Below are 27526 nucleotides of genomic sequence, written 5' to 3' on the forward strand. Positions count from 1 at the left end.
CCGATCAGTGATAGAGGGCAGACTGGAAAGATATTGCGCCATCTGCTAGCAAGAGTCCATGGGCAGGGGGGGGGGGGGGGGCATTAACCGCCATACTATTATGGTCACGATCTAGGTTGCTGATTCAAAGACGGTGCTCTCCCTATACACCCCGCTGATCAATGGGGGTAGTCTGTGCTTTGACGGACGAGGTCTGGACCGTTGAAAAAGACAAAGAGTGGAGGCAAACAACACATGCAAATCAATCTAGAGCCTTCAGCTACCTTTCACTTACTCGAGATAAAGACTATCAACGAACCCCTGTCGCCAGAACTCAATGCAGCAGGATCTCTTTTTGTCAATGCGCATGTCATGCATCCGCGCTGCGGTCATTGCGCCATTTAGGACTAACTGTCCAGGATGTTCAGGCCTCTTTCCAAGGGCTCGGAAACGCATAAGGCTGCTTTGAGTATGATATGATCCCAGGGCTGCGGAACAAGCTGAACAACGCGCAACAGCCTGAAATTTCGCTACCAGAATTTCAAAGATCCTTCATCCCGAGTTAACCATACCACCCTCAGTCCGTGTTACTGATATCTACATGGGTTTAGACTCCGCACCTCCGGTTCCACGGGCGACATCAACCTACAGTATACAGGCATATAAGCCGATCAGTCCGGATTTCATGAATACATAGAAGGTACAGAGGGGCACGTGTACACAGACGATCCCCGATGATAGTGCAAGTGACGTCAAGTCGTTCTGCTGATTATGCAGCTCTGCGATGACGGGGAATCCAGCCTGGGGAGGGGCGGAAGGACTGTGTGCCCCTGGTCATCATCGCCCATGTCTTGATACAACCGTGTTGCATGACGGGGATGCACCCTGTGCTTCCCCCCGGGCCACTAATGCACGCATTTACCTGGAAAGAGTTATGAAGGTGTGTGGCCGATGCCTTTCTAGAACAATGACGGGTGCAATGAGGGGAGGGGATCCAAAGGCTGTGCAGAGAACTGCAGGTGCGTATGTGCACCTCCCAGCTGGCTATCGGAATAGGCGCCCTCTCCCCCCGAATGTTGAGCTGGATATGATTAGATGGCACCATCTGTAGTCGTTAGTGATACTTACAAGTGCCTTGACCGGCGCCCATTCCCCTCCCTCCCTACCTAGACATGCTTATCTCATGTTTGCATGCACTGTAGACGGACATCCTATTCGGTGACGGTGCACTTGTCTCTCAGGGTCTCGAACGCTCTTAAATTATCCTCTGCATTCATAGCCTACAGGATTAAAGCCACTCCCAGAACAGCCAATATAGGGATTATTCGGCGTCTCCTATGGCACAGGGCATAAAGTCTCGCACGCAAATGTCTCCTAGTCCTGCTTCCCTCCATTCTAAAACTAATCTCGGTCAGCCTCAGCCCTACCGGCCTCTACTCCCTCCTGGCCCCTTGCTGGACTTGGCAGCAGCGATCTTAGAGCCTGCCCCGATCGATAATTCTTACTCAGTTTACTCCTCTGAATTTCCCCGCCCTTTTCCTTACTCGATGGGGGGCTGATAGAGCCAGCCTGCAGGGTCAAAGCAAGCTTCAAAATCGACGCCACCAAACAGCCCGATAGCCCCATACAGGTCATAGTTCCCCTCCAAGCCCTCGATGCCACCGGACTCCTCATCTGTCTCCTCGTGCAGGTCCCACTCGCCTGCACGGTGACCGTTGCGGGTGAAAAAGATACCCACATTGCACTTTTTCATCTCGCCTTTTGTGGCCGCCTTCGGGAACGAAAAGACCATGCCCAGGCCAACCGTCTCACCCACGTTAAACGGGGCTGTGAAATCTCGACCACCCCACGAGTCATTTACAAAGCGACAGCCGTCGTCCGAGAAAACCCCCAGGCTTCCCCGCTCCCAACCTGGAGATCGCCATGATGGATAGGGCTGTGCTGCGTATCCGATAGCAAAGCCACTGGAGTCTCCGTCTGCTCCAGGGCCAGCCCTCAGACCTAGCAGTTTCACTTCGAAATAAATGGACTTATTCTTCTCCCTGGTCAACGGTGAGTCCTCCGCCGCAAAATAAAGCGGCAAATGAGTCAGAACCAAGCAGTCTCCATTGCGGTCGATGGTCCGCCCCCGCCATCGACCCAGAGCAGTTGACCCAAGGTCTCCGATGTATTCTTTCTGTCGGACAGGCCGCAGATCGTGCTGCAGCATCTGGTTATAGACTGTCGGCGACGGGCGAGTTGGGACCCAGAGGGGCGTCTGGTCACAAAAGTCATGAGCCCGCTCTGCGTCGTCACCGGATGCGTTGCCCATGCCGGAGCAGTAGTGACCCGCGATAGGTGGCGGCGGGAAAACTGAGGTGTCGGGGACCGCCTCCTGCCAGTTGTGATATGGCGGGGGATCCCCACGCTGCTCGGTAGATGGCTGCTGCGACGCATCATAGCTGGGTGGTGGGCCCCAGAATTGAGTATTAGGTGAATGTGTCATGATTTGGATCCTGGGCGTGCTGTCGTGCGATCTTCAGAAGGGTGACAGTCGCTCAGGCGAGTACTGGGAATCGCGGTGAGATTTCAACCTTGGAATGCTCCTTCGATCCCGGATGGGTTAAGGTTGTCATCATTTCCCAAGGTGCCAAGCGGGGCTGTGCGGAAGAGACCCGTGGGTTCAGAACGGAGCTTGTTCTTTTCACCCAAGCGATATCTGTGAGGCCCGACTCGAGCATCACAGCAGTTGGGTGTGATGCATGAAAATGTCCCGGGTTTCCAACTCGACCAGAGTGTTTGAGGGAATCCAAATCAAGAGGAAGGAACACCACGGTAGGGACCAGTATGAGTACTCAGCAACTGCAATGAATCCAATGGGACTCGGCGTTTTCCTTTCTTTGAACGTCTGGATGGCGGGAGAGGACGAGGACTAGGAGCATATCGGGCGACTAAGAATAGTCCAGCTGCAGGTCTCACTTGGTGCGGCGAGAGACGAGGAGGATAATGCACCCAGCGGCGGGTTTTGAATTCTCTTCGATCCCGGCGGTTGCTCAACCTCAGATTCCTTGGGGTGCGCTATTTCATATTCAGCCTGGATTGCTTTCATATGCCTCTTCCACCATCGCACTCGCGTCTTGCCCGTAATGCCTGACGATCCTCCCCGCAGACGACGGCGATCATCGATCTCGGAGCACATCCAGCGCGTATTCAATGTCGATCGATCGGACAAAGTAGGCAGGCAAATTCTCTGGAAGGAAGCTCACACTGACATGATATACAACAATTTCAGAACTCTGCCCCGGGCGATAGACACTCCCAGGACCAGACGGAGCCTGTGGGAGCTCCGCTGAGAAATGGTCTACACAAGTCGGAGGCAACACATGGCCGCGAGACTCCCACTGAACAGTCTGTGCCAGACGATACGGGACCTAGCTCATTCACCTATTCATCCCTGAACTCTCGCATACCTTCCATCGGCACTCCAGACTCGAGCCCCTCAGTCCAACCTGTGGTGGTCAAGTATGAAGACACGGTGCCCCGGTCAAAGCCAAGAATGACCTCAGAAGACGATCCCAACGCTGAAAGAGATCAGATCTGCTCCTCTCCCACATGGCACAAGGATGAACATCGCAAAGAGAGACGGGCCACCAAGCGGTTGGAGGCGGAGAGAAAGGAGTTGGAGAAACGTTTGCTCCAGCTGGAAGAAGCGCAGACAAGATTGGAACATGGAGACTACGAAAGGAACTCTCGCCGCTTGACGAAGAAGCAACCGTTGGGCAGCTCCAACCGGTCCTCCAGCGCCAATACTGAGAGACCACGCTCATCAAGTGCTTTCTCTGCATTCTTCTCCAGTTCCAGACGCAGCTCCCGGTCGAGGGCCAGCTCGATTCATGGAGCGGATCGCAACGCATCGCGGCGTGGCTCTTCCGACCTCCCAAATGGCCCTCCGACCCTGCCTTTGGTACTTCCTGAACGCTTCGGAGCCGCTGTCTCTCGAGAATTGGCTACCCGTCATGGCACTTCTTTAATTTCCTCCCATCAACTGCAGCAGCACACGCTCCCAAAACTCCATACAACGACTAAGTCAGATGATCTTCGAGAAAACTGGAAGATGGCCGAAGCTTGGAAGAGAAAGAATGATGCTCAGGGCATAGTGGTGGAGTCACTGGTCTCGAATCCCGAGATCAGAGTGGATGGGCAGCCTGTGAACGAAAAGAATTACTGGGGGGACGGTTCACGGATACACCCCCCACCCTCAGAGCTATCGGCTGACCTCGACCGGGAATTGTTCACGGCCAGCCTCAAACGTGAACACAAAACACCGGGGACAGCTAGGCTTCCAGCCAGTGCTTCCAGCTCTCATGGAAATCCAGTCCTTCGATCAACGATACCATCTCTGAGAAGCAGTCTGCAAAGCGAGAGCCAACAGCGAGGCCATAGCTCAGCCCCAGCTCGTATTAGCGCAAATCGCCCACTTTCTGATTTTTCTCTTGCGTCCACAGAGAATGCACAAAACCTTTACAATTCCAAGGGTTTCCAGCCCGCTGCTCCCACACTTGCAATCTCAACAGGCGGCCTACCTAAGAAGACTCGGATGGACCCCAGTTCCAATGCAATTCCAAAAATTTACAAACCTTCTCCCTTGTCTTTGAATCCAACGTCTACCCGCGCCCCCAATCAGAAGGATGAGAATCGAGCGTCGAATAATTCACCGGGAATTTACCCCAAGTCCTTGCAGAGTGCTCAGTTACAACGCTTTCCACAGCCATATCAGTATGAAGAGTACCGAGGACGCAACCGGCAGTCAATGTCTGCTTATTACCCATCTGAGACAACTAAAATCCGATCAAACGAAGTCCCCGACAACCCTAACCGACAGTCATTTCATGGCCCGACGGATCTCTCAGCCAGGAATGGCAACCGGCAGCAAGAGAATCGATACCTGAGGACGGGCTTGTACGATAACAGGTCACAAAAGATAACTGAAGAGGTGCGGCAATTCTCTAATGTCGTTCCTCCGATGAAGCACCCGGGCCGGAAAAGCCCTCTTGCAGGTAATACTTCGAAGGACCTGAACCATGAGAATATGCCAATCGCCACAGGGGAGGGAACGGCCGGCTTTCTTCCAGAGTCAAACGATAAGCCCCGATATAATCTAGTTGACTCGGTGATCACGTCTCCTGCAAGAGAACGAACCAGGCCCGGACACAGCCGGACACCTTCGGGGAACTCCTCACCAGGGGCATCAAGCTATGACACTGCAGATGAAGAAGTCCTTGACATACCTTCTGCGTGGAATAGTGGTGCAAATAACCAAGAACCAGAGCCAAAGGGTGGATATTCTCTCCTTCCGTCTGCAGAAGATTCTGCATCCAAAGAGCCACACGACAACCCCGTCAATTTCCGAGGCAATGTACCACCACCGCTTGCTCCAGGCGGCCCAGTGAACATGTTGAGAAGGAAAACCATGCAAAAAACCAAGATCCCAAAACAGGAAGATGTGATTGCGAAGCTGTTCGTCATCTGCTGCCACTGCAAGTACTGGCACGACATGCCGTCGAAGGTATACGCCAAGCTCGCATGTCCTGAGCGCCTTCCTTCTGAGTCACTTCTAGCTAGAACCTTCTCTGGGAAAAGACAGAACTCATTGAAAAATTCGATCTTCTCCTTGGATCAAAACGACCATCGGCGGCTATCAATGCCGCGAAGAACACCTTCCAATGACACACCCAATACTCAAGGTACCCCCATCGCTGCAGAGCCACTTAGCTCGACGCCCTCTACCCAGCCACAACCTCTCTATCGTCCTCAATGCTGCTGGTGCGGTCATAGCATGGGCAAGTCCTGCTGTCAGGGATGGACGGCCGTCGTTCAGCTGCGCGAGCGACATCATTAAGGACAAAGGAAATGAAATGCCGTATGACTTTTAAGATCTGATCAGTAACGATGCTATGCTCAAGCCATAATTCCAATCATATTTGCTGTCTTCTTTTCTTTCCTGTCTTCTCTTTTCATCTTTTGAAATATGCCCTTGCAAGATGAAACCTTTCCATTTGTCACGACGGTCCGCAATGCGACTTCGAAGAGACGCACAAATTCAGAATTTCCCTAAACAATTAACAAATAACATACGATGCTCTTGAGAAGAGAACAGTCCCGCGTAATTTCTGTCTTATTGGTTGAAGTGGCCAGGCGTACTCCCACACTATAATTCCAACATATACCCGGGAATACAAAGATCTCAAGGCAAAACGCGTCGCTCCTGATGAATCAAAATGTCCAACTCGAAGTATCGCCATTCCATTCTAGGTCCCACCATTCATGACCCTCAGGGGCTTTCACTAGATCGTAACTAGGCAGAAGCTTAATTGACCATCTGGAGCCTGGGTTAACCTTTTTGCACTCACGAAACCCTATCCAATACCTACCCGACAGGTATGAATCAGTAACCCTGAGTGTAGACTCACGATCAATGGTCCTCACTCACAGAGTCTTTCTCTCCGAATCCCAAACTAGGTTTTTTGGTCCGGCGAATAGAGGGTAGAAGCCCATTCTCATCATATTGCTACCTCGTATAGTCATTAGCAATACTGTTGATATAAATCGCTCTTAATCAATGATGTAATCATACTCAAAGCCCCTCGAGAAAGCCAGCCGCACCGCGTCACGGTCATCGGGAGAGAGTTTCCAGAACTCAACGGCTTCAAAATGGTCCCCGAGTCGAACCCCAGGGACAATTTTCCAGGCCAGGTACACGATAAAGCCACCCGGAACCCACCCGGATTCATCTTGTTTATCTTCCATGTATCCAAGCAGTCGAGGGGTGATAGTAGACCCTTGCGAAGTCATCGAACGCAGTGCATTCAGCTCATCGGGGAGGTAGCGCGTTCTCGCTTGTCTGGCTCGTTCGGCAGCTGGTTCGGACTCGGTTCCGGCGTACGGGATCTGCAAATATACCCGCATGAAGGCTTCCTTCGACGGGTCATTGATATCGTGACAGCGGAATTTAACCGCAGCGAATGAAGGGCGAGATCCATCTTGCACGGCTCCGGCCTCCATCTGGCTCTCGTGCTCGGTCAGGCGCTGGGTGACTTTCCATTCGGCCCGGGGCTTTCCAAGTGGAATGATAGTACCTGGCCCGACCAAGCTATTGGGGAACCAGCATTTCGAGGACAACATGTTGAGTGGTGATTTGGGTGGTGTTGGAGGGGAGCATAAGTAAGTTCGTGGGATTGCAGAGTAGTCGCGTCATCTGATACAAGCCCCCGGTTGACATCTCTTATCCTTGGAAAGCGCGTGCGAAGAAATCAACGTAGATACGGCAGAGCTCCTATAGGGTATTTGTGATCTATGGTTTACTTACTTATTGGTAATCTACTACATGAACATACAGTAGATATTGAAGTTCGAAGAACAAATGATCAACATCCCTGTATAGTTAGTATGTAGAACACCGCGTCATCGGGGTCATTGAATTAGTAGTTTACTTAAAATGGCAAGGTAGGCATTGACTATCTGGATCAGTCACTAGAAGCGCTGCATACTCGGTACGTTAAACAAGTAGCTGGTGGATAAAGAAAAAAACGACCAGGTGACGAAGCTAAATAATGACCACCGAGTCATATCAACACACATAGATCTGCCTGACTAACCGATTTAGACGACAAGCCTTACAGCCCCAGTCAATTGATTTTCCACAAGAATCACTCTACATTAATTTCCAGGAAAGTGCTGTCCGCATAATACAATAGTCATTCTTACAGCAATAGCACCACGCTTATCATTCATTTAGTTCAGGATTTCAAGCCAGCTGCGATGTAGACTGTGTTGATGGGTGGATCCCCCTTTTGTTCGCAGAGCTCCCTCACTTTTTAAGTCTAGGCCAGGACTTCTGACTCGGCGTTGCAGATTCATTTGCTCCTAAGGAATTCAGCCCAGCTTTCCCCAAACTGACAAGTCTTGGATCTCCGAGGGCGGGCTCCCGTTTGCTGACTAAGAGCTAAGCGAGTCCGCCCCGGGTTGGAAGTTCCCGTTCGGATCATCCAGATTTTCTCTCCTCCATCGCGATCCCAATGTCGCGTCAGGACCTGATGCCGTGTTTGGCGCACTTTCCGAGCTCAATGATATGCTCTCAGCTGCGTGATTGCCTCAACTAACATTGCTCTATTCAGTCATCTTCCGTCACCTTGCGTGTATGCGCGCACCTCCCTCCCAACCTCCCAATCCAACACTTACACTATACTGTATGCCGCAACTCTCCAATTCAGCTGTCCCAGTCCTGATTGGACTTCTCACGGACCCTTTTCGAAGGACTGTCAACACAACGCTACGTCTTGTGGCTGTGACTGACTGGAGCTGAATTGTGAGCTGGGGGTTCCTCGCTAGAGGTCCCTGTGCTTTTCTCTTTTCCGAGTTGCCAGAGCAAGTTCAAGGGCCTTCATAGTTCATGTTTCACTTGCTCGAGTCTCCTTTTTAAGGGTTCGTTTCTACGAGAGCATGACTCCTTGCGCACCTACATTACTCATTCTACATTATCTACATTATGACTCCGTTGGACATCGAGTATTACTCAAGGAATGTATGAAATTAAACCGGAACCGTTCTATGCAATCCACACATACCGATATACCACAGAGTCATCAATGACTTAAAGCTTGCTTTTCGCCTTCTCATCGCCAAGCACATTGACCACCACCTTTCCCCAAGTCTCCCGCCCCCCAAGTGCCTGTAACGCTCTCGGCACACTCTCCAACCCAACAAAGCTCTCATCTTTGAACGCAGTGCCACGGAACTTGCCCTGTGCAACGAGATCAAAAATCCCTTTCCACACAGCGTCTACCGTCTCTATCTCGAAGTGGGCGTACTGGCCCCAATGTAGCCCAACCAGACTGACATTCTTCAGCAGCACCCGATTCAGCGCAACCTTCTCGATCCTGCCCGCCGCAAAGCCAATCACAAGCAGGCGAGCATTCCATGCAACACACTTCAGGCTCGCCTCGATCATGCCAACAGGATCATACACGATATCAACCCCGGCCTTCCCATTCCCAGTTCGGTGCGTCGCACACAACTTCTTCACTTCCTCCGGCCAGTTCTTATTCGTATAGTCGACGACATAGTCAGCACCGAAGTCGCTCGCGATCTCCCGCTTGCGCTGCGTGCCCGCCGTCGCGATCACCGTGGCGCCCTTGGCCTTGGCGACCTGCACAGCAGCGAGCCCGACACCGCCAGCAGCGGCATGCACGAGGACCCAGTCTCGTTCCTTCACGCCGGCACGGTGCACCAGACCCCCATACGAGGTCGGTGCCGTGACGAACAGTCCCGCGGCATCCTCGAAGCTCCAGCCGGCTGGCACGGGGAGCAGGGCCGGCTCCGGCGCAAGCACATGCGTCGCATATGCACCCTGCGTTGCGCCGAACACGCGCTCGCCGATCTTGAACTTTGGGGATGGGAAGGAGGCTGGGACGGCGACTACTGTGCCGGCGAACTCGGCGCCACCCACCCAGGGCAATGGGGGTTGGTGCTGATATTTGCCTTGGATTTGCAGAATGTCGAAAAAGTTGGTGCCAGCGGAGTGGATTTCAATTAGATATTTGTCGGCAGCTAAGCTTGGAGTCGGGACGTCCGAAACGTGAAGGTCCAGAGGGCCCTAGAAACCGGGGATTGATATGAGCTCAAATTTAGAGAGTGTGGAGGTATACCCCCGGGGTAATGCGCACCTTAACATATTCGCTGACTTGAATGGCGCGCATCTCGAGAGAGTGGGGTTTTCGAGGATCGAGCTTTCTTGCAGCCTATCTGGATTTTGGATAATTCGAGATTGGAGGATGGGGGAGGATTCAAGTCGAATGGGGTTGAGGAATGTCGAAGTTGGGGCAGCTTTCCCCGCGCGAAAATGCCGAGGTTGGATCTCGGATAACTAATTGACTTGGCAGGAGCAGGCACAGACGAGCCAAAAAAAAAAAAAAAAAAAAAAGAGAACATCAGGTACCAGGCATTAAGATCCCTCAATCACATAAATTTTGAAAAGCAGAGGGCGAAAGGTACGCCGGAGGTATCAATAGACGAAAAAACCACCCAACCAACGCCGGAGAATAGAGCAGATCAGCCTCCCCACCCAGTTCAACACCGAGTATGTGATACAAGATGTATTGAATACAGATCACCACCCCAATTTCGCAGAATTGAACAGGAAAGTCGGAGAACGAAACGAAAAGAGAGAACATAAAAGGTATCACACAACATCACGACAGGCCGTCAATAACAATAATCAGTAACCGACACTCGGGTGCTTCTGCAGTATAGGTTCATGGCTCATGTATGGGGCGATGGGCGCACACATCCCAGTGTGCGTTCCATTAAAATGATATGTAGGTAGAGACATCATGGCTGGAGGTGATAATCCATGAACAGGGGCATTTTTCCGATCGGTCTGGTCCGGCCGGCCTGGGCCGTGGAAACCAGTAAAGTCATACTGAAGGGACATGGCACGTTTTGATGGCTTAAGGTCGTAGTCATGGTACTCAGTTGCCTCGCCGATATATTGAGCAAATTCAGGAGAGAACACTCCGGGGACTGGCGGGACGACCACAGGCATCTGGTCCCGGTAACCAGCGGGAGGCGCCAAAGGAGCGGAGTGAGGAACGCCTGGCGGAGGAGTGACAGGCTCGAAGGGCACGTTGTACCATTGCCCCGGGTGCAAAGCGGGGTTAAGACCCAGATCGGCTGAAAAAGAACGAGGGGGCCATTGTGCAAGTGCGGGAGTTGCGGTTGACCCAGGGCTGAGGATGCACGAGTCTGGCGAGAGAGGGTATGTAACATAAGTCGGTGTCATAGCAGAGGTAGTGTTCAGCACTGGACCCTCGTTTACCGAGGATGTCCGAGCAGGTTGCTCGAAGGACGTGGTGACTGGGCTTGGGTCTGCGAAGGAGGGGACTCGGTCTGAGACGAAACCATGTTCACCCGACGGGCTCGGGGTCAACTGTTGGGCACCCAGTGGAGCATTCCACTTGGTATGATGTTGATGGTCAGCCTGCGACTGCAGCTCTGGTGGTGCATAGACTGGATGTGCGCCCGACCAGTCTGGGTGTGTGGTTGAGCTCTCCTTGACAGCGGGAGATGGCCGGTGGTTTCGTGGGGAAGTCGACGAAGAACCCGTGACATCCCTCTCCGAGTCAGCGTCCTCTGAGCCTTGCGGCTTCTTGCGAGTCTGACGAGATGGTTTAGTGACGCGCCATTTCTTCAGCCGACTTCGAAGTTGAGTTTCACTGGCAGAAGTGCGTTAGGATGAGACGGGCCGACGAACAAGAGACCGGGAAAAGAAACGGGGAGACCAACCTGGGGTTGAAATCATCAGATCGGATCTGCTTAATGACCTGCTTCAACGGCCATTCTTCTTCCATGTAGAGTTTGGCGATCAACGCCTTCTTCTTCTCCCACACATCGGACGATATCGAAGTCTTCATCCTGGGAACTTGGGAGAGGAGGAATTGAGACGAGTACAGAGCCAAGAGAGCAATGAAGGAAGGAAGAGGGAGGGGGCCAAGCAGGATAAAATAGGAAGAAGCCGGGCGACGGGGAAGTCTAAGAGAGGAAGAGAAGCGGAGTTCCGGGGAGGAGTGATATGGACTCGACCAGTGCGTCTTAGGGTCTGGATCACTTTGATAATCTCCCACGGTGCCGGGTCTATCACTACTAACGTCCAGTCCGCCCCCCGTGGCGTCGATTCCAGCACGCATGGTCGATCATCTCGGGATTGGCATGACGATGCTTGACGTGGTGCGGTGTCCTCGGATCTGCGGCGATCCTCAGGGCTTGGTGGATCATTGACATCTCGCGCCATCGCTCCCAGCAGCGCCAGCCAACTATCCCCAGTTGAGTGCTTGGCGCATACCCACGAGTTAGCCTCGCTCTCCTGGAACAAAGACGCGGAAGTGACTGATCATCTCGAGCGGGACTATGACAGCTGACAGTCTGCGGTGCCTGTTGCACTTGCTTTTCTCCCTTGTTCGCTCTCTCTTCCCTAGTTGATCTATCCGACAGCAGGATCACTTTGGTGGTTTCGCAACCACCAGCAAGATCGGACCGATATCACGAAGATGGGAATCACTCGCCCATCCATCTAATTTGCATCGGCTCCGGTACCAGACTAATCTTGCCGGCGTCGTGAGGGCAAAGCTCCAAGGCCCAGATAAGCCACTCTCCTCGTCTTCCCCCAGCCCGGACTCCACTGTGCCAACTGCTAGTTTCGGCTGGATCTCAAGAGCCATGGTCGCCGATCATCGCCGGACAGGGATCCTCACGCAGTGACTCTGGTGGACTCTTGACCGGATGTCTCTCCCAAAGGAGATTATCAGAACCGTTGGGCGGTTCAAACCTTGGTTGGGATCGATATTATGTATACCGACGCGTGGGAACGACAGAAATTCAGAACAATTCCAATTCCAACAGCCGATTTTACCATCCGGAATATGGAGAACAAGGAGAATCCCCTTCTCATGGGAGGAGCGAAACACGATTCCCCTCCCCATCCTCCCCGTGCCGCGAGGGAGCGACCACGGACCGAACGGCTGGGTCGAACCAGTTCGCCTCCTACGGAGCTATGTACGTACACTACCTCACACACCACCACCACCACCACCACGCTCCAAGAGACACCAACGCCTGTTACAGACTACAGGCCTTGCTCCCCTCTCCTTCTGGCATTCTGCGTCTCCATATTCCACCATGTTTCCCTATATAATGATACCTTTCTTGTTACCCCCTTTATGATCAGCGTGTGCTGCCTTGGGCCGAAGCCGCTAACAAGCTAAGCGGTATGGTGCCTGTCTAGTGCAAGCCCCCTCTCAGATGAGACCAATGATGACGCGATTCGTGGAGCAGCAGTTCGTGAGAGCGCCAATCGACCGGGCAGTGGATCCTCTACGATCTTCCTGGGTCCTCAATAGAGGATAGAGTGGATCTTCCAGCGTCGGCCACCTGTGAGCACAGAGCACAGAGCCTCTCTCGCAGGCGGGTACTTATTACCCTACAGAGGAAGGGCGTTAAGTGCTCTTGGGCTTTCCCCCAAGGGTGTGCCTACGGGGAAATCGGAAAGGATTCGCGGTTGACACCTGGAGAGCAGCGATACCGGGCACAAAGAGGAGGCACGGGCCCGGCAGCCAAAGTCGCCACTCTGCATCCTGCACAGCGTCCACGCTTCCCACGAGCTATCGCCAATCACTCGGACGCGCTGCGTTCTCGCGGCTGCATATATCACACTTGCTCTGCGCAATGAAGAACTGTCAACTCTTGTTCCGGTGGAGGATTTTCATGTGCCATGGTGATAGGCCGTGTCATCTTTCCCCCGACCTTTGAGCCAGTTTCCTATGGATTCTCAGCCTGGGGGCCTTCCTCGGGAGTTGACTAGCAACCGCCAATGCCGTGACTATTGGAACTGGAAGTTACACTTTGGTAGTCGCCGACTGCCATGCCGGCAAGGCACCGAAGTCCTAACCGTTCCTTTGTTTGTCTGGTCAGGGTTTGGGCCAATGGAGTTGAGGCTGGTGGTCCTCGCAAGACGTGGAGATCGGCGATTGGAACAGGATTATGCTTGACTCGCCATCCCTGGCCATTCCCCGCTGTCAAAGAACGCAAAAGACCGCGGAGATAGAGATGAGAGCTAGCGAGGTTTTTGGCCAATCTTCCAGTGTTTCGAGCTTGATACGCTCGGGCTTGATGTTTTTGTTATCTGTGTTTTGCGCTGCGACTCCTTTCCATCAACTGGTGGCGTCTCACAACATCTAGACACTCGGTGTATACGCATCCTGTTCTGGCTCCCTCTTTCACGCTATCGCCCAGGCCAATCAAGCTGCTCGCTTCCTACTTTTTCTTTTCTGAACCCGAGCAATCATCGCGGTCGCTTGTCATGAACACAAATAGGATCTCCGGATTTCCGTGGATCGCACCCGCAGCTCATGGAGAGTATATCTCCGACATTCCCCCAAGCTACCCCAAATCATCCGGGAGTCTCTCCGGATGGGGAATTTCATCTGCGAGACTCCCTCGGCCAGTCACAATCCCGCACCATCACTCGATGGTGGATCTTGTGCCTCTTCTGTACAGGCCTCGGATGATCTCTTATGGGTTGGAGAATACTCGGCGACACTCCATACTGCACGGTCGGGTCTCCGTGGTGGTTAAGCTCGGTGAGGCGTGCAGAACAGGAACCATGGACGCTGGGCTTCTGCAGCAAGGTTTGCCGTTTCTCTGACTCCAATCGCCCCATCGTATCTCCATCGTATTCCCTCATTTCCCTGCTTCTCCACCGAGCCCTACCATCATTTGACAACCTAACCGTGCCCATCCAGCAGCAGACCACACCCAGCGCCGAGGTGCTGCGTGCCTCCTGAAACCCTTATTTGGGTTCCTAACTTTCCTACCGTGTCAGGTTTTCCAACCGCGCCGGGTCTCGCCAGTTTTGCAGCGGCTCTCCAGCACATGCGCTGGAGAGCCGCTGCAACATTGGCTGTTTAGCGGAGCCTGGCCGAGGCGGTGGGAACGAGGGGGAAGATCGACGGACCCCGAAAGGATCGACTGGGACGATGTCGCGATCCCTCTCCATATGTTGTGGTGGAACTTGGAATCGGATCATTTTGCTCCTTTGCGTTGGGTATCCCCTGCTTTGGGTATTCCCGAGCAATGGACTCTCCGTCATCTGGCCGTCTGCTCCGGTAGACCGATGGTCACGGCAAGGTCACGTAGTCCTTCAACAATCCAATACCATTTCCTCCCTTTTTCTTTTCCCCACGACCACCGAAAGCGACACCAGCCTTCTAGAACCCCACGCGACCACGGGTAGAGAACCCACCTCATACCATAGCATGTGGCAGCGGCGAATTGCCTCACATCGAGGCTTCTCTCTGGCTCTCGCAAAAAGGCCAAGAAAATCACCGCAATCACCCCAACCTGAAGCACGGAGGCAAACATGAGTCCGCATCCGTGACGTCCGCCATGTAGAAAGCACTGGGCTAAATGAAATATCGCGGGATTCCCTCCTGCATCCCAACAACGCCCGCTGGCAACCCCGACCCGGGGTGCTGGGCCGAGAGGAGATGAGCGAGACGAGCGATATACGATCTGATGATGATTCTCCCCCCTCTCTCTAGTTTCGATCCACTTGACCAGAGGAGTATATTCCCCGTGCGGCGATTCTAATTTAAGCATTATTTGTCACCATTTCCGATCGGAAGATCACTTCGGATGGCAACTCAGTCATCAAGTACCAAGAGACCCTTAATTATGCCTGGGGTGGTCGGCTATCCTACTGCCTACCTATACATTGAAGCGCTTGGTTCTTGCATGTAGTGGAGAGCGGATTTAATTTGTTAGGCTTCTCCAAGTGGATCTGCGAAAAGAGGATCTTCGTGCAATGTCGATTGTCACGGCTGCAGTAGTGTTGTATGGACGACGACCGAGATGTGGGAACGCTATGAAGGAACGCGAGGCTCACCACGCTTTAGCCCGGTCGAATCCCCCAAAGAGGTCCAGAGGCTGATCGGGCCAACGCTGTTCCCAGATTCTACTCAGACGGACTCTTCAACCATCTCGGGTTTGACTCTCATGGCGCCCGTTCGCCCTGTTCTCTTCTCTCCTCTCTTTGCAACAGTATTATAAACAAAGTAGACCCACACGCCAACGCAGTGCAAGATTAATCGAACCAAAAAAAGGGGAGGGAAAAGGTATGGAGGGAAGAGGGCGGAGTATAGATCGACCCAGAGGAAAAGGAAGACGATATACGCTCAATCGGGTAGTCAACTCCGGCAAACCAGAGTACAGGGATTAGGATGTCGCCGGAGAGAGAATTTGAATTATGGTGAAACGGTCGAGGGAGAAAGTGTGTGAGCGAGTGCAAGAAAAGGCGGAACCTCGGAAGGACGAGGCGGACGGAATCCCGTGGCCGAGGTGAGGGCAGCGATCAGCGGCGCCGTTTGAGGTGGTGCTCCTTGCCCTTCTTGGACTTCTTGCTCTTGTCCGGTGGCAGTACCAAGGGCTCGTCGCGCATGTTCCATTCCATAAATCGGAGCAGGTAGTCGTCGATGTCACCAGGAAGAACCTCGGCCGAGACGGAGGGGGGAACCTGGGAGCCGTCGTCCGCGGTGGCCAGTGGTGTCCCCGTCTGTGCGGGAGTGCCTTGCGAGACGCTGCGATCCTCGAAGTCGCCATCGTCGGCATGCTCCAGCTCCTTCTGTGCGTTCTTGGCCGCATCGATGTCCTCCTTGTCCTCGGCCTGCTCGAAAGCACGGGAGCCGCTTGCGACACGGTTTCCTAGTACACGATCCATTGCTGCGCTGGCTTCGTCGTGACCATCACGCTCGTCGCTCTCAATCATCCCCTGCACATCCAGCTTGGTGAAGTAGTCCGTAGTGAACTCGCCTTCCTGGATGATAACGTCATCCAGCATGCGCTTCTGGTTGGCTTTGCGAAGGATATTTGATTCGATGGTATACTCCGACACAAAACGGTAGATATGCACGTCGCGGGTCTGACCAATTCGATGGCAACGGTCTTGACACTGTTTGTCCATCGCCGGATTCCAATCCAGATCGTAGAAAATGACGGTGTCGGCACCCGTAAGATTGATACCGAGACCGCCCGATCGACTCGACAGGATGAAGGCCAGAATGCGAGGATCGCTGTTGAACCGCTCTGTCAGCATCTGCCGCTGCTCAACTTTTGTAGTTCCGTCGAGACGCAGGTAGCGATGCCCATGAATGTTGAGGAACTGCTCCAGAATGTCCAGCATTTTGGTCATCTGGGTGAAAATCAGGGCACGGTGCCCGCCAGCTTTGAGATCGCGGAGCAGCTTGTCTAAGCGCTGCAGCTTGCCGCAGTCATATTGTAACAACCTCTTGTCCGGGAAGGCAATGGAGAGACGCATGCGAGCTTCATGGAAGGGGTCGTAAGGTTGCTCTTTAGATGTATTGGTCAACAGTCGAGTTTCGACCGGAGTCAGAGCGGCCTCTTTCATGCCAAAGGCCACCACAGCCGGGGTAACACAGGCAAAGCGTTGCACGTAGCCATCCATCTCGTGGGCTCGCTCCTCGATAGTCAGGATCATGGAAGCAAGGACGGATGACCTGCTTGAAAGCCACTCGGCCATATTGCGCTTGCGAAGAGGCGCATTGGCAAGCGCATGCTCCTTACTAGTTCCCGCTCGCAGGAACTCGACCAGGCTGCTGCCATACACAGGGCGGCGACCATGGCGCTTCGACTCGAAGTACAGACACCGCTCTAATTCGGCCATTCTCCGTTTCCTGCTGGCGTTCTCTAGAGATTCCAAAATCGTTTCCATCTCAGATCCGTCGAAATCCATTTTCCAATTGGTGCGGTTATACTGACGTTCCCGAAGAGCCTTAAAAGGCCCCAACGCCATCAGTCGGATGCTGTCGTCGGCCAATCGTCGCGAGATATCTTCCCTAGACACAGGTGCCAGGTTGAGGAAGTCCAAATCCACCTTCGTGAGCGGGTGATCAAAGAGCAGCCTCCGCCGGACAAGGGTTTCCTTCACACTGTAATCCGTAGCCACAGATCGCGGCATGGCGAATGAGGTGGAGATTGGTCTTGTCTCGAAGAGATCGGGGTGGTTGCAGACCTTGCGGAGTTGCATGAGGCAGTGAATAATGGAGAGGAAGTTGCCGGACGCAAGTGTTTCCTTTGTCTGGGCCATCGACATGAATCCATCGTAGAGGAACCGCTGGCGCTTCGAGAGTCGACAATAAAAGACGTGCTCATACTTGCCGGGCATCTGCTTCTCGACGTCGGCTTTCAGTCGACGGAGAATATAAGGACGAAGGACGGTGTGGAGTTTGGTGACCACTTGTTTAGCTTCGTCGTCCATTGTCTCTCTTCCATGCTCCAAGATGTGTTCCACCGGTCGCCGGAACCACTCTGAGAAATCTCTGAGGTCCGCAAATCCTTCAATGCCAGTACCGTCACCATCAGATGGCATCAAGAAGAACAGAAGAGACCACAGTTCGGTCAGGTTGTTCTGAAGCGGGGTACCAGTCAGAAGGAGTCTCGCTCGAGTCCTGAATGTGAGAAGGGCCTGCCATCTTTGTGACCGGAAATTCTTGATGTTGTGCGCTTCATCCAGAATCATGTAGTGCCAGTTCCTCCGCTTCAGAGACTGTTGGTCTTGTAAAACCAGTTGATACGAAGTGATCAACACGTTCCATGCGTTGTCATCGGTCCAGCCCCGACGCTTCTGTTTGCGCTCCTCCTGGTTGCCGTAGTAGGTCATGATCTTGAAACCAGGGCACCATTTCTTGAATTCCATTTCCCAGTTGAGCATAACACTAGTGGGCACAACCACCAGATGCGGGCCCCAAACTCCATGATCCACAGCGAGATGAGCCAGCAGAGCGATAGTTTGGATGGTTTTACCGAGACCCATCTCATCGGCGAGGATACCATTGATATGATTATTGTAAAGACCCGCAAGCCAGTCTAATCCGTAGTGCTGATATTCACGCAACGTTCCACGAAGGAGATGGGGAATCGGTGTCTTTAGACCGGGCGCTGGCGAATGGCTTGCCTGCAACGACTTTTCTGCTGTAGGTTCGTAGGAAGACACTGACTCGGGTTCAGAAGGCTTGGTTGCAAAAGTCCCTGGCGAGGCTTCACTAGAAACCTCTCCACTAGGTCGGTTGTCATGAAGAGGCTCCACATCAGCTGGTTGGAGCTGATTGGCTTCTTCAGCTGAATCTGTTGCTTCAAAAGCAGCAATAGACTCGGTGAGTGTTGCATCGATAGGCTGAGCCTCTATTGGAGTGTCGGCCATGGAGACATCTTCGGTTTCCGCGGGAGTGGCGTCGGACGCTTCAAGAGCATCCGGAATGTTATCCTCAGACAGTCCAACCAAGGACAACCCGTTGGGCACAAGAGAAACCTCATCAGGATCTTCGAGTTCGTTCTCAGCTTCGGATGCTAGCTTCACGTCCTCATCTTGCTCGTCATCAATCGTTTCCCCATTTGTGTGATTCTCGACTTCAGGCTTAGCAATGTCGTTTGAGGAAAAGAACCCGAGCAATCCAGGCGACCCGTCGCGCCCTTCGTCAGACTCCTCTTCACTCGAGCCTATTTCTTCATCGCTATCACCCATATCATCATCCATGTCGGTTGATTCGTCACTATCGTCTATCATGACCGAATCAACGTCGTCCAATTGGGCATCTGCGCGTGTGATATGAGAACCAGTTTCATCTGAAACAGCCTCACTATCGAGAGCCGTGGCGCCGGAGACCACGGATAATTGGTCAGGGGTGTCATCGGCGGGCAGACCGGCATATTTCAATCGGAGCTCTTCGGCAGTCAATGCAGCATCATCATCCGCATTAGCCTCATTGTCAGATTCAGACTCTGACGTCGACATGTTGCTCTCATTGTCAGCCCCGGAAGCAATTGACGAATAATCTGTCTCCCCGTCCTCATCTTCACTAGAGGCGGGGCCATCGCTGGGAACTTCGCCCAGTATCTCTGATCGTCGCTTTTCAAAGAGCATAGTGGATTTCCTAATCGCACGATCAAGAGCTTGCTGGTCTTGCACCTTCCTTTCCTCTTCCCAGCGCGCAAGGCGTGCGCGGTCAATCTCAGCGCGTGCCAAGTCAAACATCTTTTGGAGATCTTTAGCCAGCTGCTTGCGCTTCCCGCGGACCTCCTCCTGCTGCTCTCGAAGAATGTCTTCCGGGTTCTTGTGGCGCTTCCTGTAGGCATCGGCGCACCATTGTGCAAACAACTTGGCCGTTTGCCGGTGGCGTTTGTGTTCCTTGTCCAACAGTTTCTGAAAGTATAGCGCATGTGCCACCAAGTGATCCTGGTGCGAATATTGCGGGAGTGGCTCCTCCTGCTGCTCCGTAATATATGCTGAGCAAACTTCAGAACTCAAGGGTCCGCCGGGTTCGACAGCAGTCAGAACTTGACCTCGTCTCTGAGCCTCCTCAACGGCCTCCTCCGATGACAACAAATTTGGGGCATCTTCGTGATCCACCCATTCCTTGAAAGACTCGTACTTTCTGCTAGACACATGCCCAGGATGACGGATTGGAAGGATGGGCTTCTTCACTTTGATTCGAAGCCGTTGGATGACATGCGACCCTTGCTCGAGCTCGTTCTCATTTGTATTCGTATCATCAAGAAAACCAGGCGTCGCGGATGAACCTGTCGAAAGGGAAGAGCGATCGCGAAGTTGGCGGGGACTAGCGCCGTTAAGGGCAGGGCGAGGGCGGTTTAAGGTACCGGAGCTTCGAGATCGAGTGCGCGAATGCGCGGGCTTTGGCGCTGGGGATTGCGAAACGCGTGGCTGTTTTCCGACTGCGATTTTCGATGACCCCGTCCTGGGAGATCCATTGATAGTCACTTTGCCACCTGGCTTCCCGTTGACCTGGGCACGCGACTGCGTCACGGCCAGCGGAGAGGACGTGGCTGGTTTCGCGCCACCTCGATCATTCTTCACATATGTTTTCTGTGCCGCCCTAGTGTGTCGCTTGTCGGATTGAGATTGCAATTCCAAGGGAACCGCGTTCGTCCGCGACGATCTGCGCCGGCCCTCTACGAGAAACGATGTCGGCCCCTCAGCGCCGGCCTTCTTCCAGGGCGGCGATGGCGGTCGGGATGTGGAACGGCGCGACGGTGTCGAGTCAGTCAGCCTTCGTTTCTTTGATGGCGGTCCTTCCAGTTGATGGCTAGCTTCATCGTCTTTCGGCTCGGAAGGGATCGACTCGTAGGGGCCAGAATCGGGCGGTTTTTCCAAAACTGAGGCTTCGAGAGGTGGGGAATCAGGCACAGGCGTTACGAAATCATCTTGGGGTGATGGGCCATTCGGGCTGCCGTTTTGCATGACTTTTAGCCGCGGACGACAGGGGCCTTCTTCGCAAATGACCCCGGTTATCCCAACGATGGCGGAGTCGGGGAGAACTATTTTGGCATCAATAAGTGTCTATAATCGAGTCAAGGTGCCACCAGAAGTTTGGCATGCTTATTGGCACGGCAGCGTGGATGGGGACGGAAAAACGAGCACGATAGGGGAAATAGGTGAGGAAGTGGTTTTTTCGTCGGGGCGACACTTGACTTGTAAGCGCGCCGCGCGTGGATGCCTGTCGATGCCTTAGGTGACCGTGCCGCAAACCTCCGTTTCCATCATCAACCCTGCACTCACACAGTTCAAGTCTACTTCCTCCCCACCTTCCTTTGTCTCCGGTCTTTCGGCAGAGCTGTCAGTATTTTCCTTATTCTGTGGCTTTCAATTTCGTTCTCTCCGACCAATTATTGATCCTTAGTTCTTGATACAGATGCTGTCCCAACGGATCCTAGCCCGGCGCCTGCCCCAGGTTGCTGGCCGCTACGCCATTCCCGCCCGCGCGGCCTTCTCCCAAATGCCGACTCTCCGTGCCACCGAAATTGAAGATCCGCTGCAGGTATGGCCTTTCCTGTCGAGTTATACCGCGATTGGGTTGATCCTCACAACGTGATAGAATGGCAACTATCAGAATCCTCCCCGTGTGAAGCGCGCCTTCAGAGATCCCTACGGTGGTTGGTGGGATCAGCAAGAGAAGCGCAACTTTGGCGAGCCGGTTCATGAGGAGAACGAGATCCTCGGTGTCTTCAGTCCTGAGCAATATACTCACGTCACACCCCGCAAGGGTTTCCTCCACCTGGGTGTGTTCGTCGCTACCTTCCTCAGTCTTTGCGGTGTTGTCAGCCTTTACTACCCTGACAAGCCCAGCGTTCCCAAGACCTACGAGGGTGGTTTGGAAAAGGAATTGGGTGGTCCAAATGCGGTGCCGGTACGTAATGATTACTGCTGAAGAAGACGGTCGTCGGTTCAGGATGCTAACACTTTGATACCAATTCAAGGCTCGCAAGGCTGCTGAGGACAAGTGGTGATAGACGTCTTTTTTTTTGTTGCGTGTGTAAATACCAATATGATTGTTTCCTATATTCGGCGCCACTCGAACGTCTCCTGGTCGATTTGCCGAGACAAGTGTTCCGTGCTCTTTACACATGTTGGATCAGTCCACGAGAAGAGTCCCGACAATGGCTCAAATCGGTTTCTTTCAATCCCGCTCGCAACCTGTCGAAAAAGCTTCAATCTGAATTGAGGCCACAGTGGTATGATACTGCAAATGCAGCCCTAAGACAAAGGTGCAACCAATACAGGGGATATGAACAAAGAATGTAGATGAATTCCAGACTTCGTTCACACAATTTGTTTGAACGACGAGAACATTTCTGGATATAACTTCAATAGTAAGGTTAGCATGGGTTGCCCTTGCATTGCGATTGCGGACATCCTCAGTAGCGCCCGGGTGGATCAACCGGTCAAGGGAGAAGGGGGAAGACAACGAGGGTTGGACTTTGTACATACTTATGAGCGCCACAATACGGTTGGTAGCTGATGGTACTGGATTTTTGCCTTTAGACTTCCAGATATCGCTGTTCGTTATTTTTGGTGTGGGCGCCTACGTCAGTTCGGGAGCTCGCTGTTTCACCGTTCCCCTCCCTCCTTTCTTCCCAGTAAACATTCGAAACATCTCCGCCCCCTCCTGTTCCGCCAAGCGCCTCTCCCCTTAGACACCAAAAAAAGGTCGCCAACACTTCTTCAACTGCGGATGCTGGCTGGTGGTCTGCGTCCACCTCCATCCATGGTCCCGCATTCCACTTGCTTCCCCCCTCCGAACCTTGCACGAAGTCAGAGCACCGCCTCATGTCGACCGCATCTAGCCAGTCCCGAGGAGTCAACCGACGGATCAACAGCCTCCAAAATGAGGGCCGCCATTCGCGCAACTCTTCTGTCTCGAGACGCCGACCACTCAGCGCCAATGTCGCATGCAGCCATGCTCTCCGCGTAGCCTACCTCGCCTATCTCCTGCACCCTCGCTCCCGCCGCATCCAGAATGCACCGTCCGCGCCGGCGCGGCCAAAGCGATCTTCGACTTCCATTCATGACCTGATGAGTGACTTCTCGCTCGTGCGCGATTCCAAGAGCACGAGGATCCCACATGGTTTCGTGGCAGAGTTAGAGAAACGGTTGACCGGGGTGCTGATTGGGAAGGAAAAGAGAAAGGAATATCAGGACCACTTGGTGGTGCGCACATTTGCCGCTTTCCTCAATGTGCTGAAGGAAGACTCGTTCCGCAAACGCATGGAGAAGGACCGCCGAGCGGAAGATCTGGTTCTGATCTTCTACTCGAACGCGATCAAGGAGCTGGGCAAGGGCAAGGAACACGATGATGACAGCTGGAAGCTTATGGTGGACCGGCATGTTGCGCTTTTTGTCCGTCTACTTGCACTGATATTGAAGAGCAACGACTGGTCGAAGGACCGTCCAGAGCTGGCCAACCGACTGTCCGTCCTCGAGAACAAGCTTCTGCTGCAGGACCAGGATTTAATGGAAGTGAATGGTACCGCATCGACAACTGAGGTTGTTGCTCCATTGAGTTACAATGTCAAAGACATGCCTCTTGTACAGCATGTGGCCAAGGTCTTCAAAATGACAACCTCTCAGGCCCAGTCGGAAATCGACAAACACAAGTCAACTTGGACTGAGAAAGCAGCACTGCAAGATCTCAAGACTTACCAAGCACATCTGAATCTTCAGACCCGTAAGACACTGTCGAGGGAGGACTTTGAGACTGATGAGGCTTATGAGAGCTGGAAAAAGAGCGAGGGTCCCGACCTCTCGCAGATGATGCTTGCAATTGTACAGTCCAATCCTGAGTTGGCTAAGAGCACACCTGGATCCCTGCCTCAATTCAACTCAACGCCTGTCGACGATGACCTGTCAAGAACCTCCTCCGGTCGTGCCGACAGGACTTCATATGTTATTGATCAATCAATCGACCTCAGCTCACTTTCTTTGGGGGCCGATGCAGACTCTGAAGAGTCCGACACATATACCTTCATTCCATCAGATCCCCGGGGCGTGTACAGATTTATATTGTCCCAGACATTAACTCATGACCTCCGAGACCGGGAACTAGAAGCCACCCAGGCCACCTCCGATGCGCCATCTATGAAGCTGCTGTCGAAGCAGTCTACGGAAATGCTCAATGAGATTTGCCTCCGCTGGCGAATTCCCAATTTCTCTCGCATCGTGCTATTCCTTGACGTGATGCAAACCAAGTTTGTTGATAACGAAATCGATCTCAGCACTTTGGATTCGGCGTTTATCTTTGTGAAAGAATCGCCGCCCTCGGAGAATCGGAGCAAACGCAGTAGTTTCGTGGCCTCTTCTGTCTTTGACCGGCGAAAGTGGACCATTCATGACCTTCAATCGATGCAACAGCTCCTTTCCAAGCTCCATGAGGCATTGTTGCGTGAGCTTTACGACGTCATGATGGACTGTTTTGAGACAAAACCTCGCCCACTTGGGCCCGTGATGTACATCCTTGAGAATCACATTCAAATGGATCCCAATTACACAGAGGACCCGGAAGATATCGACAGGTTCTGCTCATATGTGCAGGATGGCCTCGCTCAAAAAGCAACTGAGAGATATCAAAGTCTTCTGAGTCAATTGGTGCCTGTCGTCCAAGAGTCCTGGCAAGTGGATCATGTCATTCAGCTGGGTGACGCGATCTCTAAACTTGCACAGAAGATCCAGAAACGTTACAGAAACAACCCTGAAATCATGGGGTGAGTGAAAACGCCAGCCTCTCTTTTTAATGAAAACAGTCTAACCACAGCAGTGTCAATCCTTATACCACCCTTTGCTCCAATGTGCTTCCTATGTTCGCCGAGGATGCTAACGAAATGGTCATCCGAATCATCGATCGGGCCAAGTCTACGGGTGAAGACATAGATATTGAGGATGGATTTGATATGTACAGGCAGCTTGCTACAATCAGGCGTCTCTTCATCAACACAATCCCCGAGTATGCACCTCCGTGCCCTCGGAATCATTGATAAATCTGCTAATATATGCCAGTGTTCCATTCCCATGCCATGTGGAAAGCCTTTTGGAAGAGTTCGTGTGGCGATGGCTGCGTCTGACTGACCAGAGTGTCATGGAATGGGTCAATCAAGCTACCAGACAGGATGCTTTCACTGTCCGTGCTGATCAAATGGCCGACGACATCCCTGAAGACTCCCGGCACAGTGTGTCGGTAATTGATATTTTCCGGTCGTTCAATCAAGTCGTGGAGAATTTGGTGCACCTCGAGTGGGACGACGACCTTCAGTATGCCAAATTCATGACGGCTCTTTCCAATTCAATCGGGAAAGGAGTCGCAAAATATTGTGAATCTCTGGAGCAGATGTTTGCCCGAGAAATGGACCGCCTCACACCAGAACAAGAGGCGGCCTTGAACCAAACCACTCAGGAGAAACTTATGCAATTTGCCAAAGATACATGGACGAACAAGGACAAGATAGAGCCTTTCCAGTTCTCCTCAGAGGTATGTTTATTTCTCTGACGGAGTCCACTTAACCTACCTGGGTGTTTCCTAACTAGTGACTATAGTCCTTGGTGAAGTTAAACAATATTGAGTATGCTCTCTCCCAACTGGACAGGCTTGAACGAGAGATCAACGTCGATGGATGTGCCGATGTCATCGCCAAGAATACTCCTCCGCAGCTTAAGAAAATCCGCAAGTCCACCACTTACGTTTTCACGATCAAAGTGGTTGAAGCAGAAGATCTGAAGGCTTGTGACATGAACGGTGCCAGCGATCCATATGTCGTTTTGACGGACGAGTATCAAAGACGGATTGCGAAGACTCGTATCATTTACAATAACCTCAATCCTCGATGGGAAGACGCTGTAGACATCACAACACAGGGTCCTTTGAACATTATTGCCACAATTTGGGACTGGGATGCGGTGGGTGATCACGATTATGTGGGCCGAACATCCATCAAGCTCGACCCGGTTCATTTCAGCGATTTCCTTCCTCGGGAATATTGGCTTGATCTAGACACCCAGGGGCGTCTCCTACTGCGTGTGAGTATGGAAGGCGAGCGCGATGACATCCAGTTCTATTTTGGCAAAGCCTTCCGTAACCTTAAGCGAACAGAGAGGGACATGACTCGAAGAATCACCGAGAAGGTTTGCAACACCGATGTCCCTGTGGTCCCAGCATTGACTAACCTTTTTTGTCCCATTAGCTTTCTGCCTATATCGGTTATTGTCTATCCCGTCGGACCTTAAAGTCATTGCTTTCCCGCGGACTCAGCATCTCAACTGTGTCTAATTTCCTGAACCGGAATCGAGGACAACCAACTTCGACCGGCCCCACGCCAGTAGACATCGAGAACGCGCTGACACCACTGTTCAACTACTTCAATGACAATTTTGCCATCATGAACAAGACGCTTACTACCGAAGCCATGAGGATGGTCATGGCCCGGCTGTGGAAGGAAGTGCTTGCAACCATTGAGAGCCTACTGGTTCCTCCTCTATCCGATAAACCTTCTCACCAAAAGCCATTGACGATGCAAGAAGTGGATATTGTGTCACGCTGGCTCGTGTTGCTTTTAAACTTTTTCCATGCACCAGATGAAGACACTGGAGAGACAAACGGTGTTCCTATCGACATATTGAAATCACCCAAGTATCACGAGATCCAAAGCTTGAATTTCTTCTACTTTGAGCCGACAGACAACTTGATTCGCACCTCTGAGCGGATGGCCTCAGCAACTGTCAACCGCCAACAAGCGAATCGCAACCGTATATCTGCTCCGGCGCACCTCGGCGCCACAGGTCCTGGTCACGGTGGCCTGGGTGTTCCCGCAGCCCGGCGTGCGAAGAGTATCATGCTTGCCCGCAACTTGGGCACTATGAAGAAGGCTAAGGAAGAGAAGCGCCGGGAAGCTCAAGCGGAGCCCAATGACGACATGATCCTTCGTATTTTGCGCATGCGCCCTGAAGCAACAGGCTACCTTCGAGACCGCAGCCGCCAGAAGGAAAGATTGGCTGCCGCTGCTGCGGCGGATGCTATTGTGAAGCAGAGCCTGATGGCCGGAGTGGGAAGTCGAATGAGCGGAACGATCCCCCGGCGTTGAATTTGTTGTGATGCATAGTTTTCATTTTTTTTTGTTTCCCCCCTTTCGTCCACTTGTCTAGCGATTGAATTTTCTTAACATAGCGAGCACGATGTAACTCGTAATATTTGATCCAACCCTTATATGACCAAACTCGCAATCCATTTTTCAAGGCAATTCGTTAGGTGTCTCGTCTCGATAAGAACAATACATCGTGGCTTGGGCTGGTCTGACACTGCAGCCGACTGGCAGTAACTCCATTATTCTCCACCAGGCGAACTTGAGATGATTCTTTTAGTATATATGATAGGAGAGCCCCTCATTTGCATCTGAATTACTATTTGCTGTTAGACTAAGATATCCACTCGGCCTTATGGGACATCTGTTATAATTCCGGCTTGCCGGCAATATATTCTTAACTCCGTCTCGGAGGGGGTAAGACTACCGATGATATAAATACTGGATCAATTGACAACTAATTACGAGTAATCAGACAATTGTCCTTGGGAAGCTAGCAACACAAGCTTTTGCTGCCAAGCATCCTCCA

General features: G+C 52.6%; 8 protein-coding genes across 8 annotated transcripts; 3 read left to right on the top strand and 5 right to left on the bottom strand.

Annotated features, from left to right (window-relative positions):
* Positions 1-1519: 1519 nt before the first annotated feature.
* On the bottom strand, positions 1520-2464 carry N7459_006132 (SSH4 family protein; the record flags this gene model as incomplete). Its single annotated transcript, XM_056945316.1, has 1 exon — positions 1520-2464. One exon carries the CDS (start codon positions 2462-2464, stop codon positions 1520-1522), a length of 945 nt encoding a protein of 314 aa, XP_056799651.1.
* Positions 2465-3104: 640 nt separating this feature from the next.
* N7459_006133 (uncharacterized protein) lies at positions 3105-5857 on the top strand (the record flags this gene model as incomplete). Its single annotated transcript, XM_056945317.1, has 2 exons — positions 3105-3191; positions 3251-5857. 2 exons carry the CDS (start codon positions 3105-3107, stop codon positions 5855-5857), a joined length of 2694 nt encoding a protein of 897 aa, XP_056799652.1.
* Positions 5858-6570: 713 nt separating this feature from the next.
* N7459_006134 (uncharacterized protein) lies at positions 6571-7140 on the bottom strand (the record flags this gene model as incomplete). Its single annotated transcript, XM_056945318.1, has 1 exon — positions 6571-7140. One exon carries the CDS (start codon positions 7138-7140, stop codon positions 6571-6573), a length of 570 nt encoding a protein of 189 aa, XP_056799653.1.
* A 1468-nt stretch (positions 7141-8608) lies between these two features.
* Positions 8609-9713, bottom strand: N7459_006135 (NADPH:quinone oxidoreductase family protein; the record flags this gene model as incomplete). The annotated part of the gene is made up of 2 exons (XM_056945319.1): positions 8609-9610; positions 9681-9713. 2 exons carry the CDS (start codon positions 9711-9713, stop codon positions 8609-8611), a joined length of 1035 nt encoding a protein of 344 aa, XP_056799654.1.
* A 518-nt stretch (positions 9714-10231) lies between these two features.
* Positions 10232-11426, bottom strand: N7459_006136 (Clr5 domain-containing protein; the record flags this gene model as incomplete). Its single annotated transcript, XM_056945320.1, has 2 exons — positions 10232-11228; positions 11299-11426. 2 exons carry the CDS (start codon positions 11424-11426, stop codon positions 10232-10234), a joined length of 1125 nt encoding a protein of 374 aa, XP_056799655.1.
* A 4490-nt stretch (positions 11427-15916) lies between these two features.
* swr1 (putative SNF2 family helicase/ATPase (Swr1)) lies at positions 15917-20836 on the bottom strand (the record flags this gene model as incomplete). Its single annotated transcript, XM_056945321.1, has 1 exon — positions 15917-20836. One exon carries the CDS (start codon positions 20834-20836, stop codon positions 15917-15919), a length of 4920 nt encoding a protein of 1639 aa, XP_056799656.1.
* A 451-nt stretch (positions 20837-21287) lies between these two features.
* N7459_006138 (uncharacterized protein) lies at positions 21288-21882 on the top strand (the record flags this gene model as incomplete). The annotated part of the gene is made up of 3 exons (XM_056945322.1): positions 21288-21413; positions 21471-21782; positions 21853-21882. The coding sequence occupies 3 exons, from the start codon at positions 21288-21290 to the stop codon at positions 21880-21882; spliced, it is 468 nt and encodes a 155-aa protein (XP_056799657.1).
* Positions 21883-22702: 820 nt separating this feature from the next.
* Positions 22703-27000, top strand: N7459_006139 (C2 domain protein; the record flags this gene model as incomplete). Its single annotated transcript, XM_056945323.1, has 5 exons — positions 22703-24633; positions 24687-24872; positions 24926-25394; positions 25460-26044; positions 26104-27000. 5 exons carry the CDS (start codon positions 22703-22705, stop codon positions 26998-27000), a joined length of 4068 nt encoding a protein of 1355 aa, XP_056799658.1.
* Between the last annotated feature and the right edge of the window lie 526 nt (positions 27001-27526).

The sequence above is a fragment of the Penicillium hispanicum genome, assembly GCF_028827665.1.
Source record: "Penicillium hispanicum strain IBT 35686 chromosome Unknown utg000005l_segment0_segment0, whole genome shotgun sequence".
Taxonomy (NCBI): Eukaryota; Fungi; Ascomycota; class Eurotiomycetes; order Eurotiales; family Aspergillaceae; genus Penicillium; species Penicillium hispanicum.